The sequence below is a fragment of the Daldinia vernicosa genome (genome assembly GCF_022497035.1).
Source record: "Daldinia vernicosa strain CBS 139.73 unplaced genomic scaffold F5Y00scaffold_17, whole genome shotgun sequence".
In the NCBI taxonomy this organism is placed as follows: Eukaryota; Fungi; Ascomycota; class Sordariomycetes; order Xylariales; family Hypoxylaceae; genus Daldinia; species Daldinia vernicosa.
The window spans coordinates 389,758-417,370 of record NW_025953933.1 but is presented as its reverse complement, the minus strand read 5'-3'; the positions used below and the strand labels follow the sequence as shown (position 1 = coordinate 417,370).

Here is a 27,613-nt window from a genome sequence, read left to right as displayed (position 1 = left end):
TGGAGTTGACCAGAATCATACAAGGCTCCCCACGAGTCGATCAGCTTATGTATTCGACTCACTTATGAGCAATAACCCCTCGTAAACTCGGCCAAATAGCAATCCGAGCTTCTTAAACGAGGTAGGGGTTTGTGAACGTGGGGTCCGTGCCGCGAAATCCGGTCCTCGGCTGCGTTTCGATCCATCTTTGATAAGAGAGCAGAACATTGCATTTGCATAGGAAGTAATATAGATGGTTTTAATCCTTCTTATACTTCCTCTTAATCAATAGTTCTATGATGCGTGAAAAAGGAGATATTCTACCGCAGTCAATTGCCGTGGCCTCGCGCCCTCATTCGAGATCGATTTGGGTGACATTAGTTCAAGTCGTGGCCGCCTTGGTACTGCTAAGGAACGCTTATGATGTATTCTTTTCTTCACGCACGAGGCATTCCGCATTGGATAAGTTAGCACATTGCCCGCAGGCCGAACCTCTTTTTCCGCGACATGATAGTCCTGCGCTCTCCAAGTTAGAGGATTACATTACCTCGCCTATCTTTCTTAATGAAACGGTAGTTCGCCTAGCCGGAGCAATCAAGATTCCCACGCAGTCGTATGATGACCTTGGACCCGTTGGAGAAGATGAGCGATGGGACATCTTGTTTGATTTCGCCGCGTATCTAGAAAAGACATTTCCACTCATTCATAAGACCTTGACACTTCAAAAGGTCAACACTCATGGGCTATTATACACTTGGCAGGGATCGGACGAGACCTTGAAACCGACTGTCTTCATGGCCCATCAAGATGTCGTCCCCGTAGCTGAGTCGACTGTTGACCAATGGACGCACCCCCCCTTTAGCGGCTATTTCGATGGTCATTTTATCTGGGGTCGGGGATCTTCCGACTGTAAGAATAACCTCATCGGTATTATGGAGGCCGTCGAGTTGCTCATAGATGCGGGCTTCGAACCAAAGAGAACTTTAGTCCTATCCTTTGGGTTTGACGAAGAGATTTCAGGGAGACAAGGAGCTGCACAGCTCGCCAAAACATTAGTTTCCCAATATGGAAAAGATGGTGCTGCAGTCATTGTGGACGAGGGGGCTGGAACGTCAACTGTTTGGGGTTCTTCATTTGCCCTTCCTGGCGTTGCTGAAAAGGGCGCGATAGATGTTGAAATCATCATCCGTATGCCTGGTGGTCATTCGTCAGTTCCTCCTGCGCATAATGGAATAGGGGTCATGGCGGAACTTATCACTACCATCGAAGGTTAGTAGCTGATGTCTCATTACATTGTGAAGGTAGTCCCTGGAGTTCAATATCCTAATACGACGCCGCTCTATTGGACTAAGACCCTAATAAAAACCCTTGGAATAGCTACTAATCATGACTCACGATTTAGCCAACCCATACGAGCCACGCCTACACCCCGAGAACCCTTTCCTTAGTCTCCTGCAATGTGGTGCTGCTCACGGTACAGAATTCCCTTCCAAGCTAAAGAAGCTTCTCCCATCTCATGACGAGCGAGCTAAGAAGGATAAGCTTGCTTTAGAGGCAGCAAAGGAGGGTGATATTGTTAAGTATCTGTTTACAACATCGGTAGCGCCTGATATAATTAGCGGGGGCGTCAAGAGCAATGCACTACCCGAACGTATTCGAGTACTTGTCGACCACCGAGTCAATGTTGGCGAGCATTCGTCTGATGTACAAAAGAAGCTAATAAGGTTAGCCGAACAAATTGCTGATAAGCATAACCTCACGGTTCACGCCTTCAACGACGAGCCAGAAACGCCTCGATCTATTACCCTCAACTTAATGCCAAACACACTAGAACCTGCGCCGGTAACGCCAACGTCTGTTGATGGGGTGACGCCATACTCGGTGCTCTCTGGAACTAGTAGAGCTCTTTACGGCGAGAACCTTGTTGTTTCACCAGGAATTATGACAGGAAATACTGACACAAGATATTACTGGGACTTAACAAAGCATATCTTTCGGTATGGTCCTGGCTGGGATCCCGAACAGGAAGGGCTCGATGGAATACACACTGTCGACGAGAAGCTTAGTATCTTTGCGCATATTAAAGGTGTTCAATGGTACAGCCTTTTTATTAGAAATATGGACGAGGCGGAATTGGCATAAATCAAGCCAACATACCTATCTCATTATATCAACATATCTGGTGTAATAAATATGTCGACCTCCGAAATACTTGGGGAGTATTATTCACATCAATAAAATACGTTGGAACTTACTTACAGATTGTTTCAATTATTATCAAGGGGTTTCAAAGCCACCTAAGGCAAACTATCTCTTTATCCTACCTCATATCAAGTCTTTGAATCTAGGACAACTGTAACTCAAAGAGTTTGGAAGCAATGCGTCCCTATTGGAGCCCATTCCATCTTCAAAACAGGTAAATTCCCGTCATAAATCCCACAACCTATCCCTAAATTCGAACCAATCAGACAATTATGGACGTGGTGCGTGCCCACGACTCAACCAATATTCCCTTCGCATATCATCGGTCATCGTGTCTGATAAAACTGCCTGTACGACTTTAGCTTCAGGGTAGAGACCTACGTCTTCGAGGAGATCGTAAACGTCGTACCAAGAGGGATGTCTCTCTGAAATTTTACAGTCAAGAATTATCTTGAAGAAATCTTCATGACTGGCAGTTATAGCGAACTGGCAAAGACCTACCGCAATCCTTGCATAAGCAACAACTCCAACTGGGTCAACCATGCTGGCAGCCTGGCGGAACTCAATTGTTCTTTTATATTCTCTTTCGAGCTGTATGAAGCTGTACGCTCCTTTCCTCTGTCCGATGTTCATGAGCCTTGCGATGGACCTTCTATCCGGCGATCTTAGAAGTTCGGCAACAGCAGTCATCATCGGGGTCGGCAGGTAAGTTCGGGGGTCCGGAATCTCCTCGAGGTCTGACCCAAGATAACTCAAGACCCGTTCTAGCGCATGCGTCTGGATTTTCAAGTTACTTACAGTTGGTCGGGGAGAGAATCGATGCTTTGCGGGGTCTTGATTTTCCCGCGGAGGCTTAGCAGGACCTACCGGATCTTGGGAAGAGTTCTTTGCGAGCCCCATGGAATCAGCATACGCTAATCGTTCGTCTGGAGGAGCAGGCTGGGCTTGGTTAGGGAGGTGCTTGATCCCGACGGAAAGATTAGAATAAAGGCGTGGGCTCGGACACCATGCATTATTGTACCTGTGTTCGGGGTGAGACTGAGCTAATACCATATCTGCTGAATAGAGAAAAGCGGCAATCTGTCTAAGCGAACTTAGAGATAGCCATTCGTTTCCCCCGCCTACGTGCACGTGGAAGCCAGCTTCAGGAGCGGTGAATGTCAAAAGGTTTGTCTGGAGAAACTCACACATTCTGCGGACTTCCTCGAAGCCCTCGTCTGTAGCCCAGAGAGCCGGCGAAGCAATTTCAGCGCCGACCCATCCGAAATCTGGTCCGGTTTTATCTCTCAGCTCTACGGGCAGCCTGTTCAGTGAAGAATCGACTGAAACATCCCAATGATGGCGAAAGGGCAATAGATGATACCACGACTCAGTCCTGTAGTCCGGTATCTCTCCTTCCGACGGAGCAACTGTTGCTGCGCACGATGGGAATGCTTCGTCTATCATATGAGCCAGAGCACTCACCCTGTCACCCTCCGTCGCCCAGTTCCCCTTAACCACCAGGGGCTCCCCGGTCTTTGACTCGAATCCCGGGGGCGTTGGTACCGTGCCGGTGAAAGTCTCAGCTCGCCACGCTACAAAGAATTCCATTTCTATACCGAAGCTTAGCTTCTCCTGTTTATTTGGTATTCCGGAACCCATTTTCCTCTCTTATACAAGTTGTTCGATTGGTTCAATGTAATAGTAGTTGTAATATTAAGAGTTTTTCGCTTGGTTTCTTTGACTGTTCTGCCAATATATTTTACTGCTGTATCGAGTGGCACCCCAATATTATATATTCACCTAAACACCCAGGTAACTTGATCATTGTTTCCGAACTTGAGCATAGAAATAAAACAAAACGGAAACATAACATAGTTTGAAAATAATCGCTATGTTCCAGCCGAACATTCGCTTTGGTAAACATACAGACTGTTAACTCATTGTAATTCATTTCTTAAACACTAGACTCTAGAACACCTAGTCCTTGATCCATAGCGCCTAAAGTAAAAGCATCAGCCCGCTCTATAGTGGTATTTTAACTCTACCCTTAAAGCTTCGTAAGGCATTCTAAATTTTATTGGATAAATATTACTGCTATCACTGCTATGGTTTAAGTTGTACCTATTTACTAATAATTGCTAGAAGTAATAAGCCCCAAAATGCCTTATCATACAGGGAGACTACGAATAAAACGTATCGCGACCCGGAAGAAATAGGAATGAGGAATGTTCATATTAACTCAATACCTAGGTATATAAGAACTTAAGCAAACAGTTCGGACCAAATTATCATACCGCGTACCCGCCAGCAGTCTAATACATTGTTCCCATTTACTCAAGGCTCTTCCTAACTACTTTGAAGTAGTTCCACTGGCGTTCCCGCCTCGAGGGAAAGGTGGTGGAGGTGGAGGTAAGTGTTGTTTACCCCATGCTGGGCAATCGTCTCCGCGGGAATTGTGTCTCTCCACTGACAAATTTGGGCATGATGGAGTTGATGCGTAAGAGCTATCGCAAACGGATTGCCAGACGTACTTTAACATTATAGGTTAGCGCTCATTCCCAAACCTACCTGGATATGAGATAGGTATGTCTGGAGCCAGGGAATCGAAGGAGAATTTCATTACATACGGTAGGAATTCTGTTTAATGGACCTCTGCCACAGGTTAGGCAATAGTAATACCAAATGTCTGCGTGGCACATTGTTGGATAATGTTTCCGAGGGTGTAAATGATGGATTGTCAAAGGTACGTTAAGTCGACTATTGAGGCGAAGTTTGATGATCGGATATCCTGTTGGATCTTCGACAGGAATAAACCAGCGTTAAATATAGAGGAGGGAGACGCATTTTATAAGAGCCTGGAGAAAAGGGATGATATAACTTTGAACTAGACATTGAATTAAAGCACTTACTCATAATGAATCACAATAATGCTGTTTGGTAGTGACATGGGCGTACAAGCTTGCTCAGATGCTAATTTCGTGGGTAATGGGTGATACATAGGGGGGAAAATGTCCGATAGTCGAACCTTCCATAGGTATTGCATGGAACTTGGTCACAGGTGTAATAATAGAGTGACCAAGTGACGTAGGACGTAACGTTATAGGCTATAATGCTTACAAAGTTTACACAACGACCGACGAAGGTAGTTGGCTTGAGCTTGTATCTTGCTCGAATTGTAAGCGCTTTTCGTCTTGTGTTACTTCAAATATTCTTGATTTTCGCCTTCTTAATTGATAGTAAGATAGCATTACTTGCAGCCTTGGAAACGCACAAATAATACGTATTCAAGTTATTGTTTCAAAACTTTACTATCTAGGTACGTTCAGGTACCATAAGAGTATTCACTTAATGAATTGCTTCATTGACTCTACGACAATATACCTAAGCCATTTACACAGTGGAAATAATAATAGTCATACACTTGTAATCTATATTCTCGTGGCTAGAAATATATTTTTATAGCTTTCGGTCTAGTTGTCTGAACTAAAGTCTTATCTTAGAGTTGTCTTTTAAATTGTACTAAGATATCGGCCTAGAATCGGATATCTTCTAATTTTACTGGCAACTTAAAGACGTTGTTACCTTTTTTGAGATCCGCTTAAGTTTAATGTAGTCATATTGACAATATAAATATTAACGCGTTGGGACATTTACTCCTAGATCTTGAAACTACTATAACGCTTAGTATAGATAGTATGGGGTAACTATTTGGAATTTTAGTTATACCAGCGGTTTGATTTTAGCTAGGCTTATTTAGATTTGTTTATTTTTTTAATCTGATGAAACTATAGTGCTAGTTCCACCTGTCTTCATATGTTTTTGATAGGAATTTCAAGGTATCAGCGTGAAACTCGAAAGTTATTGTCTATAGAATAGAATTGATAACCCCAACCTTCTCGCTTAAGTGAGAGAGGGTTGCCAATTCGCTCACACTCTAAATACTCTTACATGTAAGAGAGGCCGCACTATTCATGGCGTGGGTGGTGGTTACTAAAGTGAGTTACTAGAGTGCTTAACTAGATGGATGTGTTCATGCCGCACAATTAACAACCGGACTATCAACTGAGAGGCGTCTAAAATTAGGTACCTAGGTACAATACATAAAGTAAGCGCCTATAAGCTACAGGGGGCCAGCTCGCTAAGGTGCTAAAACATAACATCTGCGGTTTCCGCGCCTGCCACGTTGGTGAAGCCCCACTATCAGGCCGTCGTACCGCCCATTCCTTCTTATCTTCCTCCACGATTGCCCCGCATCAAGGTAGATTACCTAGGTGCACGTAGGTACCTAAGGTACGATACCTTTGGGTACCAGGTAGGTAACTTATCAACTTTAACCTTTACCAATGTCTCAATGCGAAAATAAAAGTTACTTACCTACCTCATAAAACCTAGGGTTTCGGGGAAATTATTGCATTACAAGACTCGTCTATTTACCTTACGTAGATTTTTTGACGTTGCACGACTTTCGTGATCATTGGGTTGCGCTCTTCAGCTCTTCATTTAGACCTTGGAACTCCATCACACTCGATCACCCTCAGTCACTTCAAATACCCCAGCAGCCCTAGGGATCTATCTTACGAAGGTACCTTACACTTCACTCAATCACCCGGCTCCTGCGACAAGGAAAGAACTCGACGGAAAGACGGAACGTTGTGTCTTTCTTATTATTTCCTGTGTTAAAATTTCCGGAGCTTATTTTCGATTTTAAATCGGGTTTCCTCGACTTCGTCCTTGAGGGCATTTTCACAAGCCTTACCTAGGTTATTTAGGTACCTAACTTACGATACCTTAGGTACATATTTAGCGTCACAGCAGCTACCGCACAGCTTAACGCTTGTATCACCACCCACTAGGACTTCGACTTACCCACGTGCGCAATTAAAGCCGTGTGAGAATCGACATATTGTTGCGATTTCGCAACCGACTCATGCCCTCGACAGATATCATTCCATATCTTACCTCCCTACTAGGTATCTGGGCTAGTACTAACTTTACCTTATTACCTTCAAGTCAAGAACAGGAGAATAGCCAAGGACAGTTATTTTCCGAGCTCAAAATGGCTGACGCAAATGAGGTCGAAGATGGAATTGACGACAATTATGTGGACAATCATGTGCGTGGTAAGAAACGTGAATCAGGCTTGGATTTTCAGCCCGACCACCTCCACGATATTGAAATGACAGATTCACCCATGATGTCGACGCCTGCACATGGCAGTGTCCTTCCCCCGTCCTTAACCGACTCGGGATATCATACCCGCCCAGTGACACGATCTATGACCAAATCCCACCTCGCCGATTTAGTTGATCCCATCCCGTATATCACATCTGCTTCACTGAGAGAGAAGCTTCAGAACTCGTCCAAGAAACACAAATCGAATCTGAATGTGTCCAAACTTGAAGACTCGAGAGATGTTAGCTCTATTATCGATGATCAGATTGACGACTCCGACGAAGTTGCTTCTGATCTAGCTGGCGTGGTGAGAAACCAGGCTCAGCCTATTGAATCGTTGCCGCTAGAGAAAACATCCGCATCGCACCCTTTAACTGGCCAGCTTCGAATACTAACTCGTCGGTCTGCTCGCCTCAATAATGAAAGTATTATGATACCGGAGACCGCAAATTTAATCATCGAACCTCAGGATAATAGGCGAAAGCGAAAGTCAGCCAAACGGCTTAAAACTAACCATGCTGGTATTGGTACACAAGTTCGCCGCTCTCCACGCTTTATGAAGCCCCTCACCGAGTTTTATAGGTATTCTGACCTTCCGGACGAACTCAAAATGATGATATGGGAGGCTGCCATAGAACCACGTCTAGTATATATCATGAACCGATATTCACTATCGCATACCGAAGCTCAATCTGAGGTTCAGAACGAACAACCTACCTGGTTCAATACGTGCCGCCTGTCGCGATGGGTCGCGGGGCTCCATTACCTAAAGCTCTTTGCCATGTATAATCCAACCACAGGTTCTTTCAACACTAGAACAATTCAGGCTGTTTCTGCTAACGACATTGTAATATTTGAACCCTGTCATGGTGGTTGCCGTGGATGCTATTGTGCTCGACACCAGTACGATCTACGTGACCGTTCTATGGTGCGATGCTTAGCAGTACAAGCAGAATCGCCCAACTTACCTCCTACAACAGAGCCATGTTGGCAAACCATTACACGATCGTGGCATAATGTCGAGACGCTTTATTTAATGAGAATTGCTGTGAAGGGTGTGGACAAGAGGAATAAAGCAATGATTCGGGTCAAGGAAAATGACCACGAAGCCGCTCTCCTAAAGCGTTTCGAGGAGTGGAAGAAGGGTCCCGGTATCGACACAGGATTGAAAAGTCTAGAATTTGTCGTCGTAGTAGAGAAGGAGGCAGCAATCTCTAATCCGCAGGATCGCTACAAGGCTATCGAAGACCGATTAACTGGTCAACCGGAAGACATAATCCTCGGTTAACCTCGCCTCTTTGAAGCCACACTCGTTGCGGACTGTTCATTTAGAGAATCTTCTCTCTTTTAATAGGCACCATATTCTGAATCTAGATGGCTACCAGGAAATAAATTTTATTTCACTTTCCGACCGAAGATATCAGAGACCGAGTGGACTCAAAAATGGATAGCTCATATCTCATTACGCAACTCTACTCCAACATATCGCAAGTCTCGCATGATTTCACAATTTGATCTAATGATCATTCTGTACTATTTTCCCTCCAACACCATCGCATCAGGTATGTTAAATATATTCCCCTCGTCACCTGTCCGCTATTGCTTGTTTTTGGCGCTCATATTCATTATAATAAAGGTATTAGTTACTATACAATACTTCGGTGCCTTTCCCTGAATGGGACGATACATTATTCCGGAATTTATTCAATACATGCCTCTTGATACCGTGATTGGACGTGTTATAAACCGCCTCACGTAGCCGTCATTTACCCCTGACTCTGATGTTTTCACCAACACTCACGACATTATACCCTACCATCGACTTTTTTGATGTCATACGCAACGTTTCCTTAGCGGCGGTCACTTAGTCCAACCAAACCTACATATGATCATCCACCGCAACTAGCATCATCACATAACCGGATCATCCTACCATACCCATTCATACCAAGAGCCGCAATTAAAGCAGACGGAAATTACCTAGAGTTTCTATTAAATGGCATACTTTACACCTTGGGGGTATTCCAGAATAGCACGGTTTGGAGTATGAGGATGAGAAAAGGCAGAATCAAGGACTAGTGATCATGAAAGAGATATACCGGAAAACTACCTGATACTTTCTCTTCTCCGCCGAAATATTATGAAGGCGCTCTATATTCCGAGGAAAACTTCTGGTTTTCTTTTTCTGGGGCATTGAAGCAGCCTGCCACCGAGAAGCACAATCCGGTCAGCTTCTATCTTAGCAAACCTACCTTTTGATAGCCTCGAGAAAGATCTATAAACATTCTGGGTGGCCTACGACCATGGGCACGGCACATGCATATTCGCTCATCTGATATGGCAAGTGTCCGCGAAAAAGGGTGACTGATACAGTACCAGGATATCCGTCATTCAATGGGGTCTCGGCGTCAGAACGGGTTTCGCCGTCGACTAGACGCCCTTAAATATTTACACAGTCCTATACTGTGAATACTACCACTAGTTAGAGCAGTATAAAACTTACTGCGCTACTTCATTTCCAAATTATTCCCCAATTATTCATCGTAAATTAATGATCTAAATGATAAGTGAAATATGGCACTGATAAATAGGACTATATACGGTATTCCACACTTTATACTTGGTACCTAGATCTAGAAAAACTCTTACTTAACAAGTCTGGTAGTGTATTAGAGTCGCACGCGTTCGTTCTGTGCGATTATACCTCAGGGATGGACATAGGTACCTCACATAGGTACTTAGCTACATGATTCAGGAGTGACCCCTTTGATGACTAAGCTGTCACTCCCTACAATACGTACCTAACGTACTATCATATATTATCATGTCGACTGAGTGCCTTGATGATAGGTATTCATAATCTACTGAAGCCCCTCGTAGGCTCGGTCCATAGGTTTGGTTCAAAGATGCATTTTTCTATTACGAATAATTATTCTTTCTTCCCTACGAGTACTTTGTTAAAGTCGACCTTCCCATCGTAGTCCTCGCTCTGTCGTCCGGCCTTTGGTTCCGATTCTGGAACATGGGCTATTGAATCCCGAGGGTCAACTGAGGCCCTTGGTGTTTCCATTTCTCTTTCCCTGGATTGCTTAGCAACCTTCTTCTGCTTGTCGACTTCGACGCAGTCGCGGATGAATAGGACAAGGTGTATTAAGCTGGCGGAAACGATTAGCTAACCTGACAAATGCATCGATAAGGTTGATGGCTTATTGAGACTTACGATGGTAATGTAGCAAGGCAGCTGGCGGAGATAGACATCTTGATCCAAAAGTATCCACCGCCAACGTATCCAGGGATGGTTCTATCCTGTTTGGCGTCGTGGGCAAAGTCCTCTACGCGCCAATTGTAGAAGACGACCGTGGTGTAGATAAGAATACACGATAATGCCATACCGCAGAGCCTATATCTAGAGGTATGGATGTATGTATATCGTTTATCTAGCCAGTGATCTAGATATCTGCTCGGAATTTCCTTATACGATGTCCACCAGCCCACATTTCTTCTCAGGGTTAACCGATATACCTGATGATAGGTAAAGACCAACTACATCGGAGTTACAGTTGAGAATTCGCATATGCCGGATGATGCAAATACGAACTAAAGTATACACTCGTGTTTACACGGCTCGTTGATTGCTTTAAATCTGGGCAATTATTTTGTATCTTGACAATAAAAGCGACAAGCATGCCATAATTCAAACTACATATCGGAGCTTGATCACGGTCGCTTATATTGAAAAGGCCAATCAATCAAGCAATCCTGTTTTATAATAGTTGCCTGAATTCCGTCATTTGACATGAGCAAGTAAACATACATAAGATAGACAGCCACTGATTGCTTCGCAGCTAGTAATTAACGTATTTTGAAGTTACCCAAAGGATGGGGAAATAAATCTAGGGGCAATTAATTGGTGTTGTTTGCACAACATCAATCAACTTCTTCAAGAGAAAGAATTAAAATGTAAAAAGGGGGCGTTGAAAAAGGGAAAGTTGCCAAAAAGATAATGTGCCCCCACACCGGATTGAACGATGGACCTCAGCATGGACTTGCAGAAGATCTTCAGAAGAAGAATTACAAGTGCTGCGCTCTACCACTGAGCTATAAGGGCTGATGTACTATACAAAAAAGTTTTCTACACCACCTTATAATCCGGGATACGTGGTGGGGGCAATGCAAAGCTAGCTATATCACGTGAAAGCGAATAGATGCATTAAACCATGTACCTTTTCAGTACGCTGTCGCTGTCGAGGTAAAGAAAATATTCTTGTTAAGAATGACGTAGCTACAACGGGAATTTTCGTACGACTGGAGTTAATTTAAATATTTAACTCGGAAGTTGTACATAGCTACTCCATAAATTAATGTAATTAAGCTTTTATTGAAATCTCATATTCTACCTGCCTCTATGTAGGTAGATCAGGGACCTGAGCATTATTGGAGATACCATAAATGGATGTACTCTTGCCGTCGAATACCAAATGCTATATAAGGTATTTGCGTATCAATCTTGCTATGTACCAGCTATGAGAAGACCAGCCCCTTGCTCTGACCTATTCTAGAGCAATCGTTAGGCATACATTTTAGGGCAGTCTTGAATGTGCTATGGTTTTCAGTCATCCAGCTGCCTGTGAGTTTTTGACCCGTGTCTGTATCTAATAACATATATGGTCGATCGAACCAGGTGGAATTGGGTGAGCCCGTATAGCCGACCCGACTAGGCGTTAGGCGTGGTGTTGAAAGGTCATGGCCGGTTTGAGCGCTAAGCAGTATACTTTCTCTACTAGTGCACGGTAAAAGACCTAAACAGATACAAGATATTGTTAAGCATGGCACTCAGTATCATCGTGCTCTATGGATTGCCAACAATACCTTTGTCATATAGGCAGGTCCTATGAGTAAGATATACTCAATATTCAAAGTATTGAGCCCTGGCATCTTCCGAAGTCGAAGTAGAGATGATCCTCACAATAGAACATTATTTGAATATTCGACGGCCACCTGCTCTTACCGCGAATCTTTCTACTCCGTTTTGCGTTTGCTGGTTCCAAACCATCAAGCTCCCCAAAGAGCCGCCATTTTCGGTACCGGCCTTGCGGCGTCTGTATGCTTCGCGAAGATGCTCGGGCCGCAAGGGGGCTTGACGGCGGTGTTTCGATAACTCGTTCGCAGGCTCAAGATCGTCGTCTGATAGATCGGTTTGCTTCTCGCCTAATTGTACCCATTCTTGTTGAACCTCACGTGCGGACTCGACGATATCTCCGAGGTACATCTTGCAGACTACTTGCATCATCTGATGTACATTGGTAGGGCACGACTGTGATGTGACGCTGTTGATATGCTATATAAGGATGGGGACGGTTAGTTATACCATAATCAACTGGGGTAACCATTGGTATAGGTATGACGACTTACTCTCTTAACGTCGGCACCCTTGAGAGTCTGACGGTGCCAAACTTCATACCGATCAAACTGCAGAGCATCCATTTGCGTCTTGAGAAGCGCATTTAACTCCTTCTCTTCTTCAATCTGCTCCTTAGTTCGAGCAGCAGACATGCTAGCCATATTCTCGGGTATCTCGAACTCCTCTTCTTTCCTCGAGTCTGGGTCGGCATCCTTCCCAGCATGATTACCGCTCACATTACTAATGACAGTAGCTGCGCGACCTCCTGCGACGCTTGGAGACCCATCTCGCATGGCTTCGGCAGCCGCTTCGCTTGCGCGCTCCGCTTTCGACTTCCTGCCGCGTTTTTTCTTCGCGGGCACGCCGCTAACCTGACTACCACTCACGAGGCTCATGGTATCGACACTTGGAGATCGTCGGTAGGATGGGGAGAAGGCTTGAATTTGAGATTCGTCGGGCGGAAAGGATGTCTGTCGAAGAGGATGGGCTGAACCTACGGAGGCTACGGACATGACAGATGCTTTGCGACGTTTGAGGGAAGGCGGTTGAGATGAGAGATCGGCGGTTGTGGAGCCACGCTTCTTCGATGGTAACTGCGCGCTAGAAGAGTACGGCGGAGAACCCGCAGGCGAGTAGGCGCGCGGAGGGGATGCCATGTTGTCTTGTTTAGAGGCCTAGTTTAGTGAAGCCCACTCGAAGTCTCCAGAGGGCGCGACGGATCCGAGCTACCGAACTCTTAGGTAGAAAACGTAGTCAGTTTGGATGCGGGAAGTAGCGGACGTTTTAGTTGAACAACTTGATTGGGAGTTCAATTAGGTAGGTTTGACTGGAGATGATGCGTAAAAAGGGCGGATGGTTAATAAAATGGCAATCGTAGAGAAGGTATGTTGTTGTTGCTAAGACGAAGGAGCTTGAGCCACTGATAGATACATAGGTACCTACACAAACTCAAGCCACATGGGGCATGCAATCAGGAGCCTTGAAGGCAAGCGGTACCTGAGGCAATCGAAGAAAGCACCTACCTAGGTAGGTAACAAACATCATTATGCGTTAGGTACAAGATGTATGCACAAAGGTAGGTACCTCCTAAGGTATTAGGTACCTACTATGTACCATAGTTAGGAGGTACCACCTACATAAGCCGAAGCTAACCCCATGAACAAGAACTGAACTCTTACAAGTACCTACTTGTACCACTATTATGAGCTTGATAAGACGATAACGCGATAATGGACAATTGCAGGGTCGGTTTTCGATACTTGCAAATCTAATAAAGCTAGCATTAGAGTACCTAAGGATTGATTAGAAGATTCCTTCTCAGCTGCCATAAGCACCAAAGGACTTCGCCTCCGCGAATCATACATGTGCTTCAACTGATTGAGCTGATTGGAACCTACAGTCAGATTTTCTAGTTCCGTAAGTTCATACATAACTTTCCTTACACTAAACCCAGAGACAAACCCAGAGACAGCCCCTCTTATAACGTCCCTTGCGCCAGTTTGACGCCTCGGCCGGGGCAAAGAAAAATGGTACAATTTGCTGACCCAAAGTTCAACGGTTTAGAAATGGCAGCCATAGATTCTTCTACCAGCTCCGTCACGGGAGTCTCCGATGTTGACGATTCCGTTCATGGCAGCGAAATACAAGAGCACGACCAAAGTCGAGACGATAGAAGGGCCAGCAAGAAGAAGAGGAGAAGAAGACTAAAAGATGGAGGCATATCGGAGATGAATGGACATTCAAAGTCGTCAAAGAGGAAGAACAGCATTAGCAAAGCAGCGCGAGATCCTAGGGATGAGCCCCAGGGAAAGAAGCACAAGAAGGCCAAGACCGAGGATATAGAAAGTAGATCGCCTAGTCCTGTTATTGATTTCGATGGCCTGAGCCGACCGAGTACGTATTTGAGCCCCTTCAATGAATCACTCCCACCGCTTACCACAGTTCAGGCCGGGGGACCCGAGAACGACTTGAGGAGAGCTCCGAGCAGGCAGCCGAGAGATTGGAGAAAATGCGAGGAGCCATTCGAACAATTCTAGAGTGTGTTGGCGAAGACCCGGATAGAGAAGGCGTTCTTGATACACCGAAAAGATATGCGAAAGCGATGCTATTCTTTACAAAGGGATATCAGCAAAACGTCAGAGACATTGTGAACAATGCTATCTTCCATGAGAACCATAATGAGATGGTTATCGTGAAAGATATAGAAATATTCAGTCTCTGCGAACACCACTTGGTGCCCTTTACTGGGAAGGTCAGTCATCCCAATTCGCTATTTCACTTCATATTCTAATTTTCTATTAGATGCATATCGGATACATTCCGAACAAGAATGTTATCGGCATTTCTAAGCTACCGCGTATTGCTGAAATGTTCAGCCGCCGACTGCAAGTTCAGGAAAGACTAACGAGAGAAGTTGCCAATGCTATCATGGAGGTTCTAAAACCTCAGGGCGTGGCAGTTGTGATGGAGTCAAGCCATCTCTGGTCAGTACCATTCCCCTGCCTCCTATTCTTCCTTTGTCTTGAGGGCTGCCCTCCTAATAAACAAGTACTGACCACCATTATTGTAGCATGGTCATGCGGGGTGTTGAAAAGACGACTACTAGCACAATCACTAGTTGCGTGCTCGGCTGTTTCGAAAGAAAGGAAAAGACTAGAAACGAGTTCCTAAGTCTTGTTGGGCTGAATAGGACATACAGGTAGATTACAAGACAAGATTAGATACCTACCTACCTATCTACCTAGGTAGGTATGCGTGTGCATTTGAGGCGTTTTTGGGGCTGGAGCGTGGGATCTCAACATCAAGCTCATCCATGGACACGGTATGGGGAATGCATCTTAGAGCTCAATAGGCTCAACGCCTTTATGGAAAGGTATTGTGTGGCGTTCAGGTCTATGAAAACATTCTTCAACATTATCATTGCGTATTATCAACTACACCATATATGCATTCATTGAGGCATTTAATGCTAATAACCATGGGATCAAGATTGGTGCTTATACGTTCCATGTGTGATGATTCGAGGTTATATCAAAGTCTTAATATCATATGTAGCAGATTAGATACCTCTTACCAGTAACAGAAGAAAATGTTATTAAGTAGAGCTTATGTTAGGTACCTAATCTAGGCTCCTAAAGTTGAAAAGCTGTCAACGTTGGTAATAGATATAATAACGGTTAATGGAATGCTCTTCAACTCCACTATATTCGGTGATCTATCTAGTTCGGCCGAAAAGCTACGGGACCCATCAAGCTCCTATGAGGTACCTATATGTAATATATTAGATTCCTTATGAACAGGGATACCACCGTATCGATAAAATATCATCCCTCCAGTCGTCTCAGTTAGGTATTTCCAAGATGTTCCTCAGATCAGAACCTTTGTAATACACTAAAACTTCTATATCCTCGCTTCTATTCGGCTTTACGTACGATATTGCATCAAGCACGTCAACACCATTTACGTGATCAATAGGTAGGTAGCTCGCTCTTTAGCGTGGAATTGTTTCCGGTCGATACTACATTAGAGCATAGAGTGGTGCTCAATTTATAAGCGCGGAAATAAGACCCTCGTCAAAAGCCGCAATGTCACCTTCGTCCTCTCAACCGAACGACACCTGGAATCTCTATTGGTAATCAAGTAACAAGTATGATTAGTTACGAGAAGTATCTATCTACTGCCATTCCTCACTTACGTAACAATGGCTACCCTTAGAATCACGTATGACCAGCTTTGATACCATAAACGCAGGATCCGCACTTGGTCCTACGAGATGTCACTTTCCACTGATATCTCGCCCGTTATGCGTATAGAGAGCTTATGGGATGTGTGCGTCGGCTTCGGACTATATAAGAATACCGATGTGATGGTAATGTATGACGCTCGTTGCCTCTTACATGCCATAACCTCAAGCGACACGGACGAAGCAAAACTATATGTACCCCTCAGTACCACATCAAATATGTTCAGAGGTATCTTACGTAGTAATTCACACATACCTGATTCCAAGATATTCATACCTTAGTTGGAAGACAGACATTATTACGAACGAATTTGTTCGACAAGATGAGTAGCATTACTAAAGTCGCAATCGCAGGGGTAAGAATTCACCTGAGCGTCTCATCTGGCATGAGAGGGAATTAGCGGCTAATAGTTTAACATAATATAGGCTACCGGTAACGTAGGCCCAATAGTACTGAAACAGCTCCTCGCAGACGGTTTTGAAGTCACCGTACTTGCCCGTAAAGGAGCCACGAAAGATTTCCCGCCCTCGGTGACTGTTGCTGAAATCGACTATGAGTCTCCCGAGTCACTTGAGAAGGCGCTTAATGGCCAAGATGCGGTTGTGTCAGCCGTTGGCTTCACTGGATTGCCCTCCCAAATCCCTCTAGTTCAAGCCGCGGTTAAAGTTGGCGTCAAGCGCTTTATCCCCTCGGAATATGGTGGAGATGCGACGAATGAGAAGGCTTCTAGCTTACCTCCATTCCACGCGAAGAATGCTGTCACCGAAGTCCTGAAGAAGGAGGCAGCGGCTGGTTCTATAACATACACGTTAATATCCACCGGGCCTTTCTTGGATATGGGGCTCCAGTACGGCTTTCTCATCGACCCCAAGGGCAAGAACGTTACACTTTGGAACGGCGGCGACAAGACTTTCAGCATCACTACTAGGGAATCCACCGCCAAGGCCATATCGGGGGTCCTTAAGCACCCTGAAGAGACCAAGAACCGCAATGTTTATGTGCACAATGTACAAATTTCCCTGAAGCAGCTCCTCGAGCAAGCCAAGAAAGCGGTTGGATCAGACGGATGGAAGTCAGAAGTCAAGTCTACCGATGAGCACCTCAAGCAAGCCTACGCAGAGCTCGAGAAGGGCAATATCGATAGAATGGCGTTTATAGCTGCGGCGATATGGGGAGAAGGATACGGTAGCCACTTCGAGAAGGTAGATAACGATTTGCTCGGCGTGAAAGAATTCAGCGACGCAGAGATCCAGGACTTCATAAGAGCCTATGCGAATTAGGGTCATATATAGTTTACCTACCTAGATACATATACCGAATTTTCATTCCCAAATAGTACCTATTGTGAAACTCTTGGTCTTGGCATATAGACGTATAGACGTACATGGTTAAGCATAAGCAAGCTCGTAGCGTAAATAGGGGTTAATGAAGAGAGTCACCCTAAGTAGGGTCATATTAGGCAAAAGAATTCTTGAAAACAAATCTGTATCTCTAGTAGCACCTAGAATGAACATCATAAATTATACACGGTCAGCTATGCGCAGGTTTAAATTTAAGTAAGTGTACATAAATGTATGTTTTATTAAAGTTATAAATTCGAACTATAGTATGTAGACTAGATAAATCGCCTCATATAAGCGCTTGGCTAAGTACCTACCTAGAGTAGGTACTAATGATCCTATTCCATAGGGTTGGATCTGTGACAGCAGCCTTGCTCCTCGTAGATCCCATGAGTAAGGGATATCTGGATCTAGCTTTCTATGGTGTGCATACTGCAGTTCCCGGGTCTAGTGACTGTTCTGTCCGGGTAAGGAGGTGAACAAGTCGGAGTCGTGGTGGTGTGCACTACCCTAGGCGGGTCGTACGCGCAACCACAGCCTGCGTATATGTAAACGTTCCTATAGCACATGGTGGAAAGTTTTAGGAAATAAGATAAAACTAATTATAAAGTATTGTTGGCTTTAGTTGAAGATAGTGATCGATGGCGAATGCTATGATATAATCTTTCCATCACAGAGAATACTCGGTCTAATTTATAGGAGATATCCAGAAGCCAATTGTGGACAATATGATTATGAACTGTTTAAACTTTTCAGGAGTCTTTATAACTCCTGAAAGAGACCGTATCCTTAACAATGTGCTATATACATATCGGAAACCCTTAGGATTCTGGGTGAAACGTTTAGAACAAAGGATATTATCGGTATGTATGACCACAAACACCCATAATCAGGGTTGGAATTCTTTGCCTTCATTGGGAGCGGAGAAAAGTAGTGACGGTGATTAAGAATAAGTTTCGTTCTCACAAATCCAGCATCGCATCCAGCACATTCCCGGTATCTATCCCGGCTCGGGATTCATCCCTCGCGTTATCGTATAAAGGGGAACTAGAGCGCGATATTCAAGTAAGGTTAATTTAATGACGTGATAATAGTTGCTCCAGGACCGTTTCTTTATTCAGATATATCCAGTGCTGCCCTGAGCTTCTCTTCGTCCCTAGGCACACAGTATACACGATATGGTTTAGGAACCATGATTAAATCTTTTGGGTTAACCATATCGACGCTAGGATCGCATCGTATATCACCCGAGGCCATGAAGCGAAAACTACTCAATAGCCTCATAAAGATAATATACACTTCACGGGTAGCAAGGATATGCGCCGCGCACATACGGTATCCCAGGCCGAACGTAAATAAAGGGGCTTCTGGTTTCTCTAACCATCGTTCGGGCAGGAAACTGTCGGGGTCAGACCATAGTTCGGGGTCTACGGTCACCTATTGCGTAAGCCGAAGTAGCTAAATAATGGAATAATGGGATCGGAAGTGGTGGTGGTTCTCTTACCGTGATTACAGGCCCATGCATTCATGTAAACAGTGCTCCCAGACGGTATTACGACGCCATTGTATTCAACATCTCTGATGGATGCTCTTGGTAACGCTAGCGGGATGACAGAGAAGTATCGAAGAGCTTCTTTTACCAGTGCTAGTACGTAAGCGCATTTCTGATCGTCGGCAGCATCGCACAATGGCTCATTGGACCCCTGGAATTGCTGAATTTCCGCATAGGCTTTATCTTGGATCTCCGGATGCAGCGCAAAGTAAGCAAGCGACCATTGCACAGTAGTCGACACCGTCTCGAAACCACCACCCAGCACGGACAAGCTGAAAGCAACTAATTCGGTATCACTGAGCTGAACGTCCTTATACTTGATTACGCTCGCCTGGATGCATGGTTTGTTAGTGCCTTTTGCTACTTTCTCCGCGAGGTCCTTATTCAGTATGGAAAGGTACCGATCTCGGCGCTGGCGCAATTGTCGAGCATTCGCAGAATTCTGGTTTAAGGGGTTAAGGCGTAGGAGAGGAATGTGATCTTGAGTATTGCCGACAGTGGATCTGGTTTTGTTGAGTCCCTCCTCGACGGATACTATCTCTTTAAACAATTCATCTTCGATAGAAGTAATCCGGACGCCCCAATTGATTGTTGTCATCAACGAGAGGCTCACTCGTTGAACAAGGGGAAGTGGATCAACTGCAACCCTCCCGGCTTTTCCATAGTTGAGGAGATCCTGAATAAACGTCTTCGTCTCTATATCAAGGTACGGGACGTATGTTTTGATAGCGGGACGATTCAATGCTACGGCCGCAGCCTTCTTCTTTCGCTTTAAGCTATCGTCGTAGGGCGACGAGCCAATCGTGAAGCCAGCAGTACTGGAAGCTACCTAACGGAGTAGAACGCATCAATGAGAGCTGCACACGGAAGCCAAATTGCATATACAACATACCTTGTGAAATGTATAGGCTATAGGCCGAGAACTTAAAGCTTGAGAATTAGATATAAATAATTCCTTCGCCGTAGCAGCACTATTGACAACAACAACGCTAGTATTCCCTAATTGGACCTGATAGACATCGCCATACTCTTTGGCCCATTGCTGATACTTTAATGCCGCATTAGACCATATGTCGATTAAATTGCCAAAAATTGGGAGACCTCTTGGGCCTTTCAATCCGGAAATTCGCGATTGACTGCGCAGGATTTCATTTCCAACAAGGTAAAGCAGTACTGCGAGAAGACTCCCGACGGCAAGGGATCTCAATGTGTGCTCAACCAATGTCTTTTGGAAAAGGATGATGAGTGATTCCATGGTAACTAGCATGGGTAATAATGTATGTTTGAATGGTGAGATTTACATTAACGCTGTTACGACGAATTATTCCCATCTTTGTTCTCCACTCACCGGGCATATTGTAACGTAGACGTGATAGGATCCTTATAACCCCGGATCCCAAAATTCAATAACCCCTCCCAGAACCACATGTTTAGGTACCTATCTATTACTAAAGAGTCTATTACTAAATCGCCAACATGCATTTCAACTTGCCACGTGCGTGGGTGGTGGCTTTCCTTCGGGACTTATAGCCGGGATTGCTGACGGCTACTTACCGGATGATGACTTCATGTCCACCCAACGCCTTATGAAAATAAAGAGTACTCAAAATAAATGCTGCTTGCGTCAAACCAGTATTATATTGTAATATTGTATATTTAACCTATAACTCTTAACAATTATTTAATTAGCCCTCAGGCGGAACTTCCATTTAGCATGCCCCGTTGGATTCGCAATGAGTTCTTGCATGTTCTTAATAAAAGGACGATCGGGTCCTACAAATAGCAGACCATTTTCGATGCACAGGGCAGCATATTTAATTGCCATTTCAGCGTCGCCAACCCCGATATATTCGATTGCCGCTCGGTAATAGGCTTCGTTTAACCGGCCTAAGATCCCCTCTTCTTCGTATAACGATACCAAAAGTTCCGCTTTTTTCGAAGATCCTTTTGATGATGCCGAGTGGTCATCCAACTCTTTCCATAGAGCATGTATTTGAGAAACTCTACGATCCGATTCAGCTATCGCCGTCGCATTGGCACTGCACCTTTGACATGAACACTTGAATCCCCATTCTTTTTGTAATTTCTCTTGCCTCGTCGAGTGCGATTGAAGGGGGCTAGATTTTTTGAGTAAGTAGAGATCTCTTCTATCATGGCTTCGAACTCACTCATAATAGGCTATCGTGAGTTCCTCACCCTCCATAACATCCCTCACAGCTAATACTTTATGATGGAAATCTCTGTGGTCGAAATAGTAGGCGCACGTGGGCCGACAGTCGTGATTGAGTCGCGATACTGCCAATTCATATATTAACTGCTGATGACGAGATCATAGATCCACGAAGCCCTAAACATGATGCCTTATTTGTATAAACGCACCTTCAGTGAATAGAGAGTAAAATGGATTGATCCCATCGTGGTAACCTGTTCGGAATGAATTTGTTTGGAGAATTTTATAAATTTTATCCCCGTAGTCGCTTGTACTGCTATGCGTTGACAACTTAAGTAGACTTTCTCTGTGGTGAGAAGGGAGATTCTCAACAGCGCGAACAAGGAGTTCTGATACAACTTTCTTTCCTAGAGAATTGATTGCTTTTTCGTTTATCATTATAGAAGGCGTTTGTGCCATTATGAGCTCTCCTGCTCGTATCGCCCTTGTTGCTACCAGACCGATATCTTTACCTGGTATTTCTACTTCACGGTAGGGGATGGCCAATTCTGATTTTGAACCGATTTCCTCGGGCTCGTCCGTGAGGAAAGCCGGCCGTGTTGAAATAGTCGTGATACTCTTTGAGGTAGTGATCACTGAGACGCCTTCACCCCGGTTGAACACTTCGTTAGTGAAGACACAGAACTTATCAGCCCTAGCACCGCGACAAAGACCACCCGATTTCCAGGCTTTTAGTGACGATGATGATTCACCAAGTGGGCTGCCATGCTCGGTAGGAAAAGCCTCAGAAGATATACACATCTGAGTGTCAAATATGAATAGTGGGTTAGGTACCGCGCATGTCTGCGACTCGAGACGGGACTGCACTATATTAGCAAGAGCAGTCGTGAATGGAAAAAGAAGCAGAAACTGGCGCATAGTCTTCTGGAACGACATAACTCAGGTTTTAAATATATTTCATGTAAGTGAGAATGAATTATCCAAAATTTCGAGGATTTAAGTTGAAGATATCTTTCCCGAGACTTCTTGGCGGAGCCGATCCTCCGAGTCTAAGGGGATTCCGGGTCGAAAACATAAGGCCAGGTTATATCACGAAAATGGAGACTCCACAATGCTGCTATAGGCACTACTATATAGGTCCGGATCGACAGGTACCCTGTAAGAGATAGAAAGTGTCCACCTATATCTTTAAACACCATTTTGTTACCTCTCGCTTACCGGATAGAAAAACCATGTATTTAAATTGAAATAAATTAAAATTTTCTTACACTACGAATAATAAGTATATCACGCAAGGCTTTACAATTCATACTGTCACATGTGAAGTCAAGATACACCAAGGACATTCAAGAATATGCACGGACCACTTTCTATCCACCAAGACCCTTTCTTCCCCCTTTAAACCCCTTTATGTTAAAGCCGGCTTTTAAATAAAAGGTCTTCAATTCTGCCCGTTATATGTGGTAGAAAAAAGAAAACATGCGAAAGTACGGACACGATTAAGATTTGGATATTAGGTTACTTCTCAAATGAAATAAAAACGCTAGCCCCTCGTAAAAGGGGTATACCTAGGTAGGTAGTCTAGTAATACCCGACGAGACTAGAAAGGACTTTGAAAGCGATGAAACAGCCATGTCGTGAGTTTAAGTCGAGTATAAATACACGCAGTATAGGGATAATAGACGTCATGCGGGTATGGTGAACTGGGTTCGGAAAATAGCGAATGGCATGGGCACTGTGTGCTATGATTAAGGCACGGGACTATGGCTTGTTACCAATGTAAAATATATAAGATTAAAATCTTAAATAAAGGTTTTCTTTATATTCAACGATACATTAGCATAGTTTAATATTGGCATAACTACGCGCATTCAAAACTTAAGATAAAAAGTTACTCCAAAATTCAACTCTAGTATATATTTATTGTCAAGTTGAACTGGCTGAAGAAATGCGACTGAATAGCAATGCAGTACGGAATATACTAATATCAATCATCTAATCGAGAGATCTTATCTGTATGCTACCTAGGATGTCGTATTGATGCGACCGGGGTCAAACTTACCTAGGTTAGGTACAGATGGCGCTCGTACTAAGTTGAGTCCCATGAGCCAATTGCAGGTTGCGTCTGCGACACACTGCGGGGTTTGACATCCGACTCGTTGAAGTTTATCTATCGGGAAAGAGAAAAGGGCAGGCAATAATAACTGAGACATCAGGAACACTCGATCAGGTGGGGAGTCCGGTCATTCCTCTAACTTTACGACGCACACTTTAAAAACGTGAATCGGATAGTGACTAACTACGCGCTGTAACTGTAACCCTATTTCTCATACCTAGTCCCCTTACTTAGTCCCCTTACTTAGTCCTCTACCCAGTCATCTACCCAGTCAGTACCTAGGTAGGTATTCACAGCATGAGCCAAGTACATATTGGGCATAACCCCTCGACGGGCGAGCCATTATCTCATTCACTGTCCAGTCTCTGGAAGTAAGTAATATGCAAATAACGACTTATCGCTTTGGTTCACTATGCTTTCCACGGCTTTGGTTATGTTGACGTGTGCGGCGTCGATAGATGCGAACCCTCTAGCTAAGATATATGTTAATAGCACAGGCCCCTTGGGACCTCTCACTTTTAAAAGCGACGGGACGTTTCAGATATCCATATTCGAGGACTTACATTTCGGTGAAAGTACTATTACCCCATCCAAAATAGTCCAATCAAGGAACAAACGCTAACCATTCACATTAGATGCCTGGGATCAATGGGGACCCCAACAGGATATCAACTCTGTCAAAGTTATCAACGAGATCCTTGAAGCTGAGTCGCCTGGACTTGTCGTCTTGAATGGCGACTTGATTACTGGCGAAAACGGATTTCTGGAGAACAGTACGGTTTATGTTGACCAGATCGTCAGTCCTCTCGTAGATCGAGGTCTTCCCTGGGCGTCAACGTATGGTAATCACGACTACGACTATAACATATCCGGCAGTACCATTCTCGCCCGCGAAAAGCGGTGGAGTAATAGTCGGACGACGCAGATGGTTTTCGATGAAGAAGCGGGCACGTCAAATTACTATCTGCCGGTTTACGACAGCGATTGCAGCGATGAAAATTGCGCCCCCGAGTTGATACTTTGGTTTTTTGACAGCAGGGGAGGGTTCCGATATCAGCAGAAGGACGGATCCGGAAATCGGGTTGGCCAGCCAGATTGGGTCGACTTCAGTGTCGTAAACTGGTTTCTTCAGACGAATAATGAACTTGTTGAGAAGTACAGCAAGACCATCCCATCGCTGGCGTTTGTCCACATTCCAACCTATGCGTCGTATGTCCTACAAAAAGAAGGTATTAATCCGCATGCCGAGCCAGGGATAAACGACGACTATCCGCTGGCTCCCCAGGCCCAAGGATGGTGTGCAGATGGTCGGAATGACGGTACTTGCGACTACGGCGGCCAGGACATCCCGTTCATGCAGGCCATCTCGGCTGTTCCAGGATTAATGGCTGTCTTCTCAGGGCATGATCATGGAAACACGTGGTGTTATAAATGGGATAGACTACTCCCTAACATGACGGTCGCGCCTCGCAACGACGTTAACTTATGTTTTAGTCAGCATTCAGGGTACGGTGGTTACGGTAACTGGGAGAGGGGGGCCCGTCAGGTTCTCGCAACGAAGTCAAAACTGGCTAATTTTGAGGTTGATACGTGGATCCGTCTCGAGTCTGGAAACGTCGTGGGCAGCATTTCGTTAAATTCTACGTACGGAAAGGATCTATATCCAGCGACTAATAATTCGAAGACTTACTGCCCTACTTGTGATTACGGCTCGTAAGGGGGGTAGGGATAGATTTATCGTAATGATAATGTAATAATACGGCCATGGAATATCTACTACATATAATTAACATGATAAATGCAGAGGTAATATTTTAGAAAACATCTATATTATGGTACGGTATCCGAATTGCGACAAGTTACCTAATGTAATACAAACAAAGACATAGGGGGTGTTCGTATATAACGTCCGTTGATTGGATCTTGTGTGAGAATCATCTGATCTGCATTTGGTATAGCCCATATAGTCAAGGTTGAATCATTACCTATGCTGAGGGGAGCGTGCACAGGAATAAAGTTGACGGCTTTGCTCGGCAAACTATGATTTAACATCTGTGCTTCTTCTATTTATACAGCCTTTTGGTCCTTCGACTTTTTTAATTTTTTATTCTCCAAACCACCCATGTTCTTACATTGTGGTTGTGTCGACAGGACATACCTCCAGAATACATTATCCAGCACTATCTAATCACCGAACACCCCCCTTATAATCAGTCAGCTACCATGGAGAAGTATGCGACGTACCCAAGCCTGCGGGGAAAAACTGTCTTGATTACTGGAGGGGCCGAAGGCATCGGAGCAGCATCAGTCGAGCTTTTCTGTCGGCAAGGCTCCAACGTCGTCTTCTTAGATTACGCAGACGTTTCGGCAAACAAGCTACTCGAGAAGGTCAAGGACATTCCAGGTGCTACCCAGCCCACGTTTCTCCACTGCGATGTGACCGACTTGGCTCGCCTCAAGGAATGCGCGGAGAAAGTGCTCGCAGATCACGGCACGGTGGATGTTCTTCTAAACAACGCCGCTCGTGCCGGCTCTCAGTCGAGAGTCCCGACAACTCAAGTGACGCCTGAGTCGTGGGACCAGGACGTCAATGTAAATCTTCGCCATCAGTTCTTTCTAACGCAGGCGGTGGTGCCGGCGATGCAGAAAAAGGGGTCTGGCGGCAGTATTATCAACATGGGATCGATCACGTGGCGCATTCCAGCCGTCGGACTTCCTATCTACACGATGTGCAAAGCGGCAGTCGTTGGTATGACGAGAACGCATAGCAAGGAGTTTGGTCAGTACGGCATCAGGGTGAACAGCGTCGTTCCCGGCGCCATTGCGACGCAGAGGCAGATCGATGAGGTGTTAACGGATGAGTACCGCGCCGAAGTGATGGCCGCGCAAAGTTTGAAGAGAGATCTTATGCCTGACGAGGTAGCGAGACTGATACTCTTTCTTGCTGCGGATGATTCTAGCGCTATCACTGGGAGTAGCTACGTGATTGATGGAGGGTGGGTCAGCGATGTTTAGGGAATCAGAATGCTTTAGGTTAGGGATATCACTTGGCTCATCCATCCGTTATTAATTTAGTTTGTTAGTTTAATGTATTGATATACTTTAGGACTCGTATCTAGTGGTCAATAGGCGCCCATAAGGTATCCTCTTTGCTTTTGCAAATACCTACTTTCGTCCCAATGCAAACTCTTCCTCGGTACACTTTTCACATTTACATACAAACCCCCAGCTCGCTAATCTTTCTCTTCTCTTCTTCAACTTCTGCCTCCCGAAATAGTCATAAGAGACAGTTACCTCGTCTCCCGCCGGGATATCACATTCCGTTACCATCTCTAGGTAATAAGGTGCGTTGTCTGTATATCTCCAACTAGCATTTGGTCTGCAGGAGTGATTAGCACGGGCGAAAGTACTATATACGGCGGCTCCGCGATCAGGGGTCCCGCTGGCGTTGGTCCAAAACGTCGTGTAGGCTTTTATAAGTTCTTCTACCATTTCAGTTCGAGGTTCTTCCGGTTGATAACTTCCGTTAGCTTGCATGTACTTCTTTAGCCACCTATCAAACCAATTGTACAGATCCTTATTCCGCTCGTAGTGTTCAGGGATCCAAATGTGGTCATTCAATCGGTTACGATCTGACACCCTGGCTGAGGCGTACATATCACAAAAGGTATTGACCTTTTCTTCGTTAGTCCCGGTTAAAATCTTCGCTGGTGCATAGAAGGTTGGCGCTTCCTGGCAGATGATGGTCTTTGCTGGGATATTCGCCGTCGCAAAGAGGCCAAACCCCCTACCCTCGCTGGGCCTGATATCTAGGCTGTGTAGCATTTGGAACTCCCGTGCGGCCATTTCTAATGGATAGTACTGGATTAGGTAAGTATACGTTATTTCTGGTTGTTTTAAGATATCAGAATTGTTAAGGGACTAGTGATAGGAAACTGCGTAATAGACATCACATA

The 27,613-nt window shown here is 44.8% G+C and overlaps 12 protein-coding genes and 1 non-coding gene across 13 annotated transcripts; 6 read left to right on the top strand and 7 right to left on the bottom strand.

Annotated features, from left to right (window-relative positions):
* The first annotated feature begins 126 nt into the window (after nt 1-126).
* On the top strand, nt 127-2,805 carry F5Y00DRAFT_234354 (carboxypeptidase s). Its single transcript, XM_048007421.1, has 2 exons — nt 127-1,248; nt 1,382-2,805. Exons 1-2 carry the CDS (start codon nt 276-278, stop codon nt 2,119-2,121), a joined length of 1,713 nt encoding a protein of 570 aa, XP_047865911.1. The 5' UTR covers nt 127-275; the 3' UTR covers nt 2,122-2,805.
* Nucleotides 2,287-3,822, bottom strand: F5Y00DRAFT_268749 (putative amidoligase enzyme-domain-containing protein; the record flags this gene model as incomplete). The annotated part of the gene is made up of 1 exon (XM_048012313.1): nt 2,287-3,822. The coding sequence occupies one exon, from the start codon at nt 3,820-3,822 to the stop codon at nt 2,452-2,454; it is 1,371 nt and encodes a 456-aa protein (XP_047865910.1). The 3' UTR covers nt 2,287-2,451.
* A 3,397-nt stretch (nt 3,823-7,219) lies between these two features.
* On the top strand, nt 7,220-8,623 carry F5Y00DRAFT_261083 (uncharacterized protein; the record flags this gene model as incomplete). Its single annotated transcript, XM_048011140.1, has 1 exon — nt 7,220-8,623. One exon carries the CDS (start codon nt 7,220-7,222, stop codon nt 8,621-8,623), a length of 1,404 nt encoding a protein of 467 aa, XP_047865909.1.
* A 1,641-nt stretch (nt 8,624-10,264) lies between these two features.
* Nucleotides 10,265-10,725, bottom strand: F5Y00DRAFT_261082 (uncharacterized protein; the record flags this gene model as incomplete). Its single annotated transcript, XM_048011139.1, has 2 exons — nt 10,265-10,490; nt 10,556-10,725. 2 exons carry the CDS (start codon nt 10,723-10,725, stop codon nt 10,265-10,267), a joined length of 396 nt encoding a protein of 131 aa, XP_047865908.1.
* Nucleotides 10,726-11,341: 616 nt separating this feature from the next.
* Nucleotides 11,342-11,443, bottom strand: F5Y00DRAFT_t60. The gene has a single exon. It is a non-coding gene; the product is annotated as a tRNA-Thr (tRNA).
* Nucleotides 11,444-12,310: 867 nt separating this feature from the next.
* F5Y00DRAFT_261081 (transcription initiation factor TFIID-like protein) lies at nt 12,311-13,392 on the bottom strand (the record flags this gene model as incomplete). Its single annotated transcript, XM_048011138.1, has 2 exons — nt 12,311-12,673; nt 12,748-13,392. The coding sequence occupies 2 exons, from the start codon at nt 13,390-13,392 to the stop codon at nt 12,311-12,313; spliced, it is 1,008 nt and encodes a 335-aa protein (XP_047865907.1).
* Nucleotides 13,393-14,129: 737 nt separating this feature from the next.
* Nucleotides 14,130-15,723, top strand: F5Y00DRAFT_234344 (GTP cyclohydrolase I). Its single transcript, XM_048007420.1, has 4 exons — nt 14,130-14,629; nt 14,683-14,987; nt 15,038-15,219; nt 15,306-15,723. Exons 1-4 carry the CDS (start codon nt 14,263-14,265, stop codon nt 15,436-15,438), a joined length of 987 nt encoding a protein of 328 aa, XP_047865906.1. The 5' UTR covers nt 14,130-14,262; the 3' UTR covers nt 15,439-15,723.
* A 588-nt stretch (nt 15,724-16,311) lies between these two features.
* F5Y00DRAFT_234342 (NAD(P)-binding protein) lies at nt 16,312-17,812 on the top strand. Its single transcript, XM_048007419.1, has 2 exons — nt 16,312-16,834; nt 16,905-17,812. Exons 1-2 carry the CDS (start codon nt 16,802-16,804, stop codon nt 17,757-17,759), a joined length of 888 nt encoding a protein of 295 aa, XP_047865905.1. The 5' UTR covers nt 16,312-16,801; the 3' UTR covers nt 17,760-17,812.
* Nucleotides 17,813-18,528: 716 nt separating this feature from the next.
* Nucleotides 18,529-20,839, bottom strand: F5Y00DRAFT_234340 (cytochrome P450). The gene is made up of 3 exons (XM_048007418.1): nt 20,264-20,839; nt 19,324-20,200; nt 18,529-19,246 (listed from the first exon to the last, which is right to left on the bottom strand). The coding sequence occupies exons 1-3, from the start codon at nt 20,636-20,638 to the stop codon at nt 18,933-18,935; spliced, it is 1,566 nt and encodes a 521-aa protein (XP_047865904.1). The 5' UTR covers nt 20,639-20,839; the 3' UTR covers nt 18,529-18,932.
* Nucleotides 20,840-20,952: 113 nt separating this feature from the next.
* Nucleotides 20,953-22,578, bottom strand: F5Y00DRAFT_234338 (SET domain-containing protein). The gene is made up of 3 exons (XM_048007417.1): nt 21,751-22,578; nt 21,540-21,666; nt 20,953-21,488 (listed from the first exon to the last, which is right to left on the bottom strand). Exons 1-3 carry the CDS (start codon nt 22,475-22,477, stop codon nt 21,053-21,055), a joined length of 1,290 nt encoding a protein of 429 aa, XP_047865903.1. The 5' UTR covers nt 22,478-22,578; the 3' UTR covers nt 20,953-21,052.
* Nucleotides 22,579-24,038: 1,460 nt separating this feature from the next.
* Nucleotides 24,039-25,374, top strand: F5Y00DRAFT_268744 (Metallo-dependent phosphatase; the record flags this gene model as incomplete). Its single annotated transcript, XM_048012312.1, has 2 exons — nt 24,039-24,232; nt 24,293-25,374. Exons 1-2 carry the CDS (start codon nt 24,070-24,072, stop codon nt 25,372-25,374), a joined length of 1,245 nt encoding a protein of 414 aa, XP_047865902.1. The 5' UTR covers nt 24,039-24,069.
* A 506-nt stretch (nt 25,375-25,880) lies between these two features.
* Nucleotides 25,881-26,672, top strand: F5Y00DRAFT_268739 (NAD(P)-binding protein; the record flags this gene model as incomplete). Its single annotated transcript, XM_048012311.1, has 1 exon — nt 25,881-26,672. The coding sequence occupies one exon, from the start codon at nt 25,881-25,883 to the stop codon at nt 26,670-26,672; it is 792 nt and encodes a 263-aa protein (XP_047865901.1).
* Nucleotides 26,673-26,822: 150 nt separating this feature from the next.
* F5Y00DRAFT_261075 (SET domain-containing protein) lies at nt 26,823-27,503 on the bottom strand (the record flags this gene model as incomplete). Its single annotated transcript, XM_048011137.1, has 1 exon — nt 26,823-27,503. The coding sequence occupies one exon, from the start codon at nt 27,501-27,503 to the stop codon at nt 26,823-26,825; it is 681 nt and encodes a 226-aa protein (XP_047865900.1).
* Between the last annotated feature and the right edge of the window lie 110 nt (nt 27,504-27,613).

Excerpts from the sequence above, each read along its gene's own strand:
- F5Y00DRAFT_234338 (XM_048007417.1), bottom strand. The coding sequence starts at position 22,477 with ATGTCGTTCCAGAAGACTATGCGCCAGTTTCTGCTTCTTTTTCCATTC. Across the intron at positions 21,667-21,750 it reads TTACTCTCTATTCACTGAAG|TATCGCGACTCAATCACGAC; the intron begins GTGCGTTTATAC and ends ATGAATTGGCAG. Across the intron at positions 21,489-21,539 it reads CTCACGATAGCCTATTATGA|CCCCCTTCAATCGCACTCGA; the intron begins GTGAGTTCGAAG and ends CAAAAAATCTAG.
- F5Y00DRAFT_234344 (XM_048007420.1), top strand. The coding sequence starts at position 14,263 with ATGGTACAATTTGCTGACCCAAAGTTCAACGGTTTAGAAATGGCAGCC. Across the intron at positions 14,630-14,682 it reads CGATGGCCTGAGCCGACCGA|GCCGGGGGACCCGAGAACGA; the intron begins GTACGTATTTGA and ends ACCACAGTTCAG. Across the intron at positions 14,988-15,037 it reads TGGTGCCCTTTACTGGGAAG|ATGCATATCGGATACATTCC; the intron begins GTCAGTCATCCC and ends ATTTTCTATTAG.
- F5Y00DRAFT_234342 (XM_048007419.1), top strand. The coding sequence starts at position 16,802 with ATGAGTAGCATTACTAAAGTCGCAATCGCAGGG. Across the intron at positions 16,835-16,904 it reads CTAAAGTCGCAATCGCAGGG|GCTACCGGTAACGTAGGCCC; the intron begins GTAAGAATTCAC and ends AACATAATATAG.
- F5Y00DRAFT_234340 (XM_048007418.1), bottom strand. The coding sequence starts at position 20,638 with ATGCTAGTTACCATGGAATCACTCATCATCCTTTTCCAAAAGACATTG. Across the intron at positions 20,201-20,263 it reads TAGCCTATACATTTCACAAG|GTAGCTTCCAGTACTGCTGG; the intron begins GTATGTTGTATA and ends CTACTCCGTTAG. Across the intron at positions 19,247-19,323 it reads TGCATGGGCCTGTAATCACG|ACCCCGAACTATGGTCTGAC; the intron begins GTAAGAGAACCA and ends AGGTGACCGTAG.
- F5Y00DRAFT_234354 (XM_048007421.1), top strand. The coding sequence starts at position 276 with ATGATGCGTGAAAAAGGAGATATTCTACCGCAGTCAATTGCCGTGGCC. Across the intron at positions 1,249-1,381 it reads ACTTATCACTACCATCGAAG|CCAACCCATACGAGCCACGC; the intron begins GTTAGTAGCTGA and ends CTCACGATTTAG.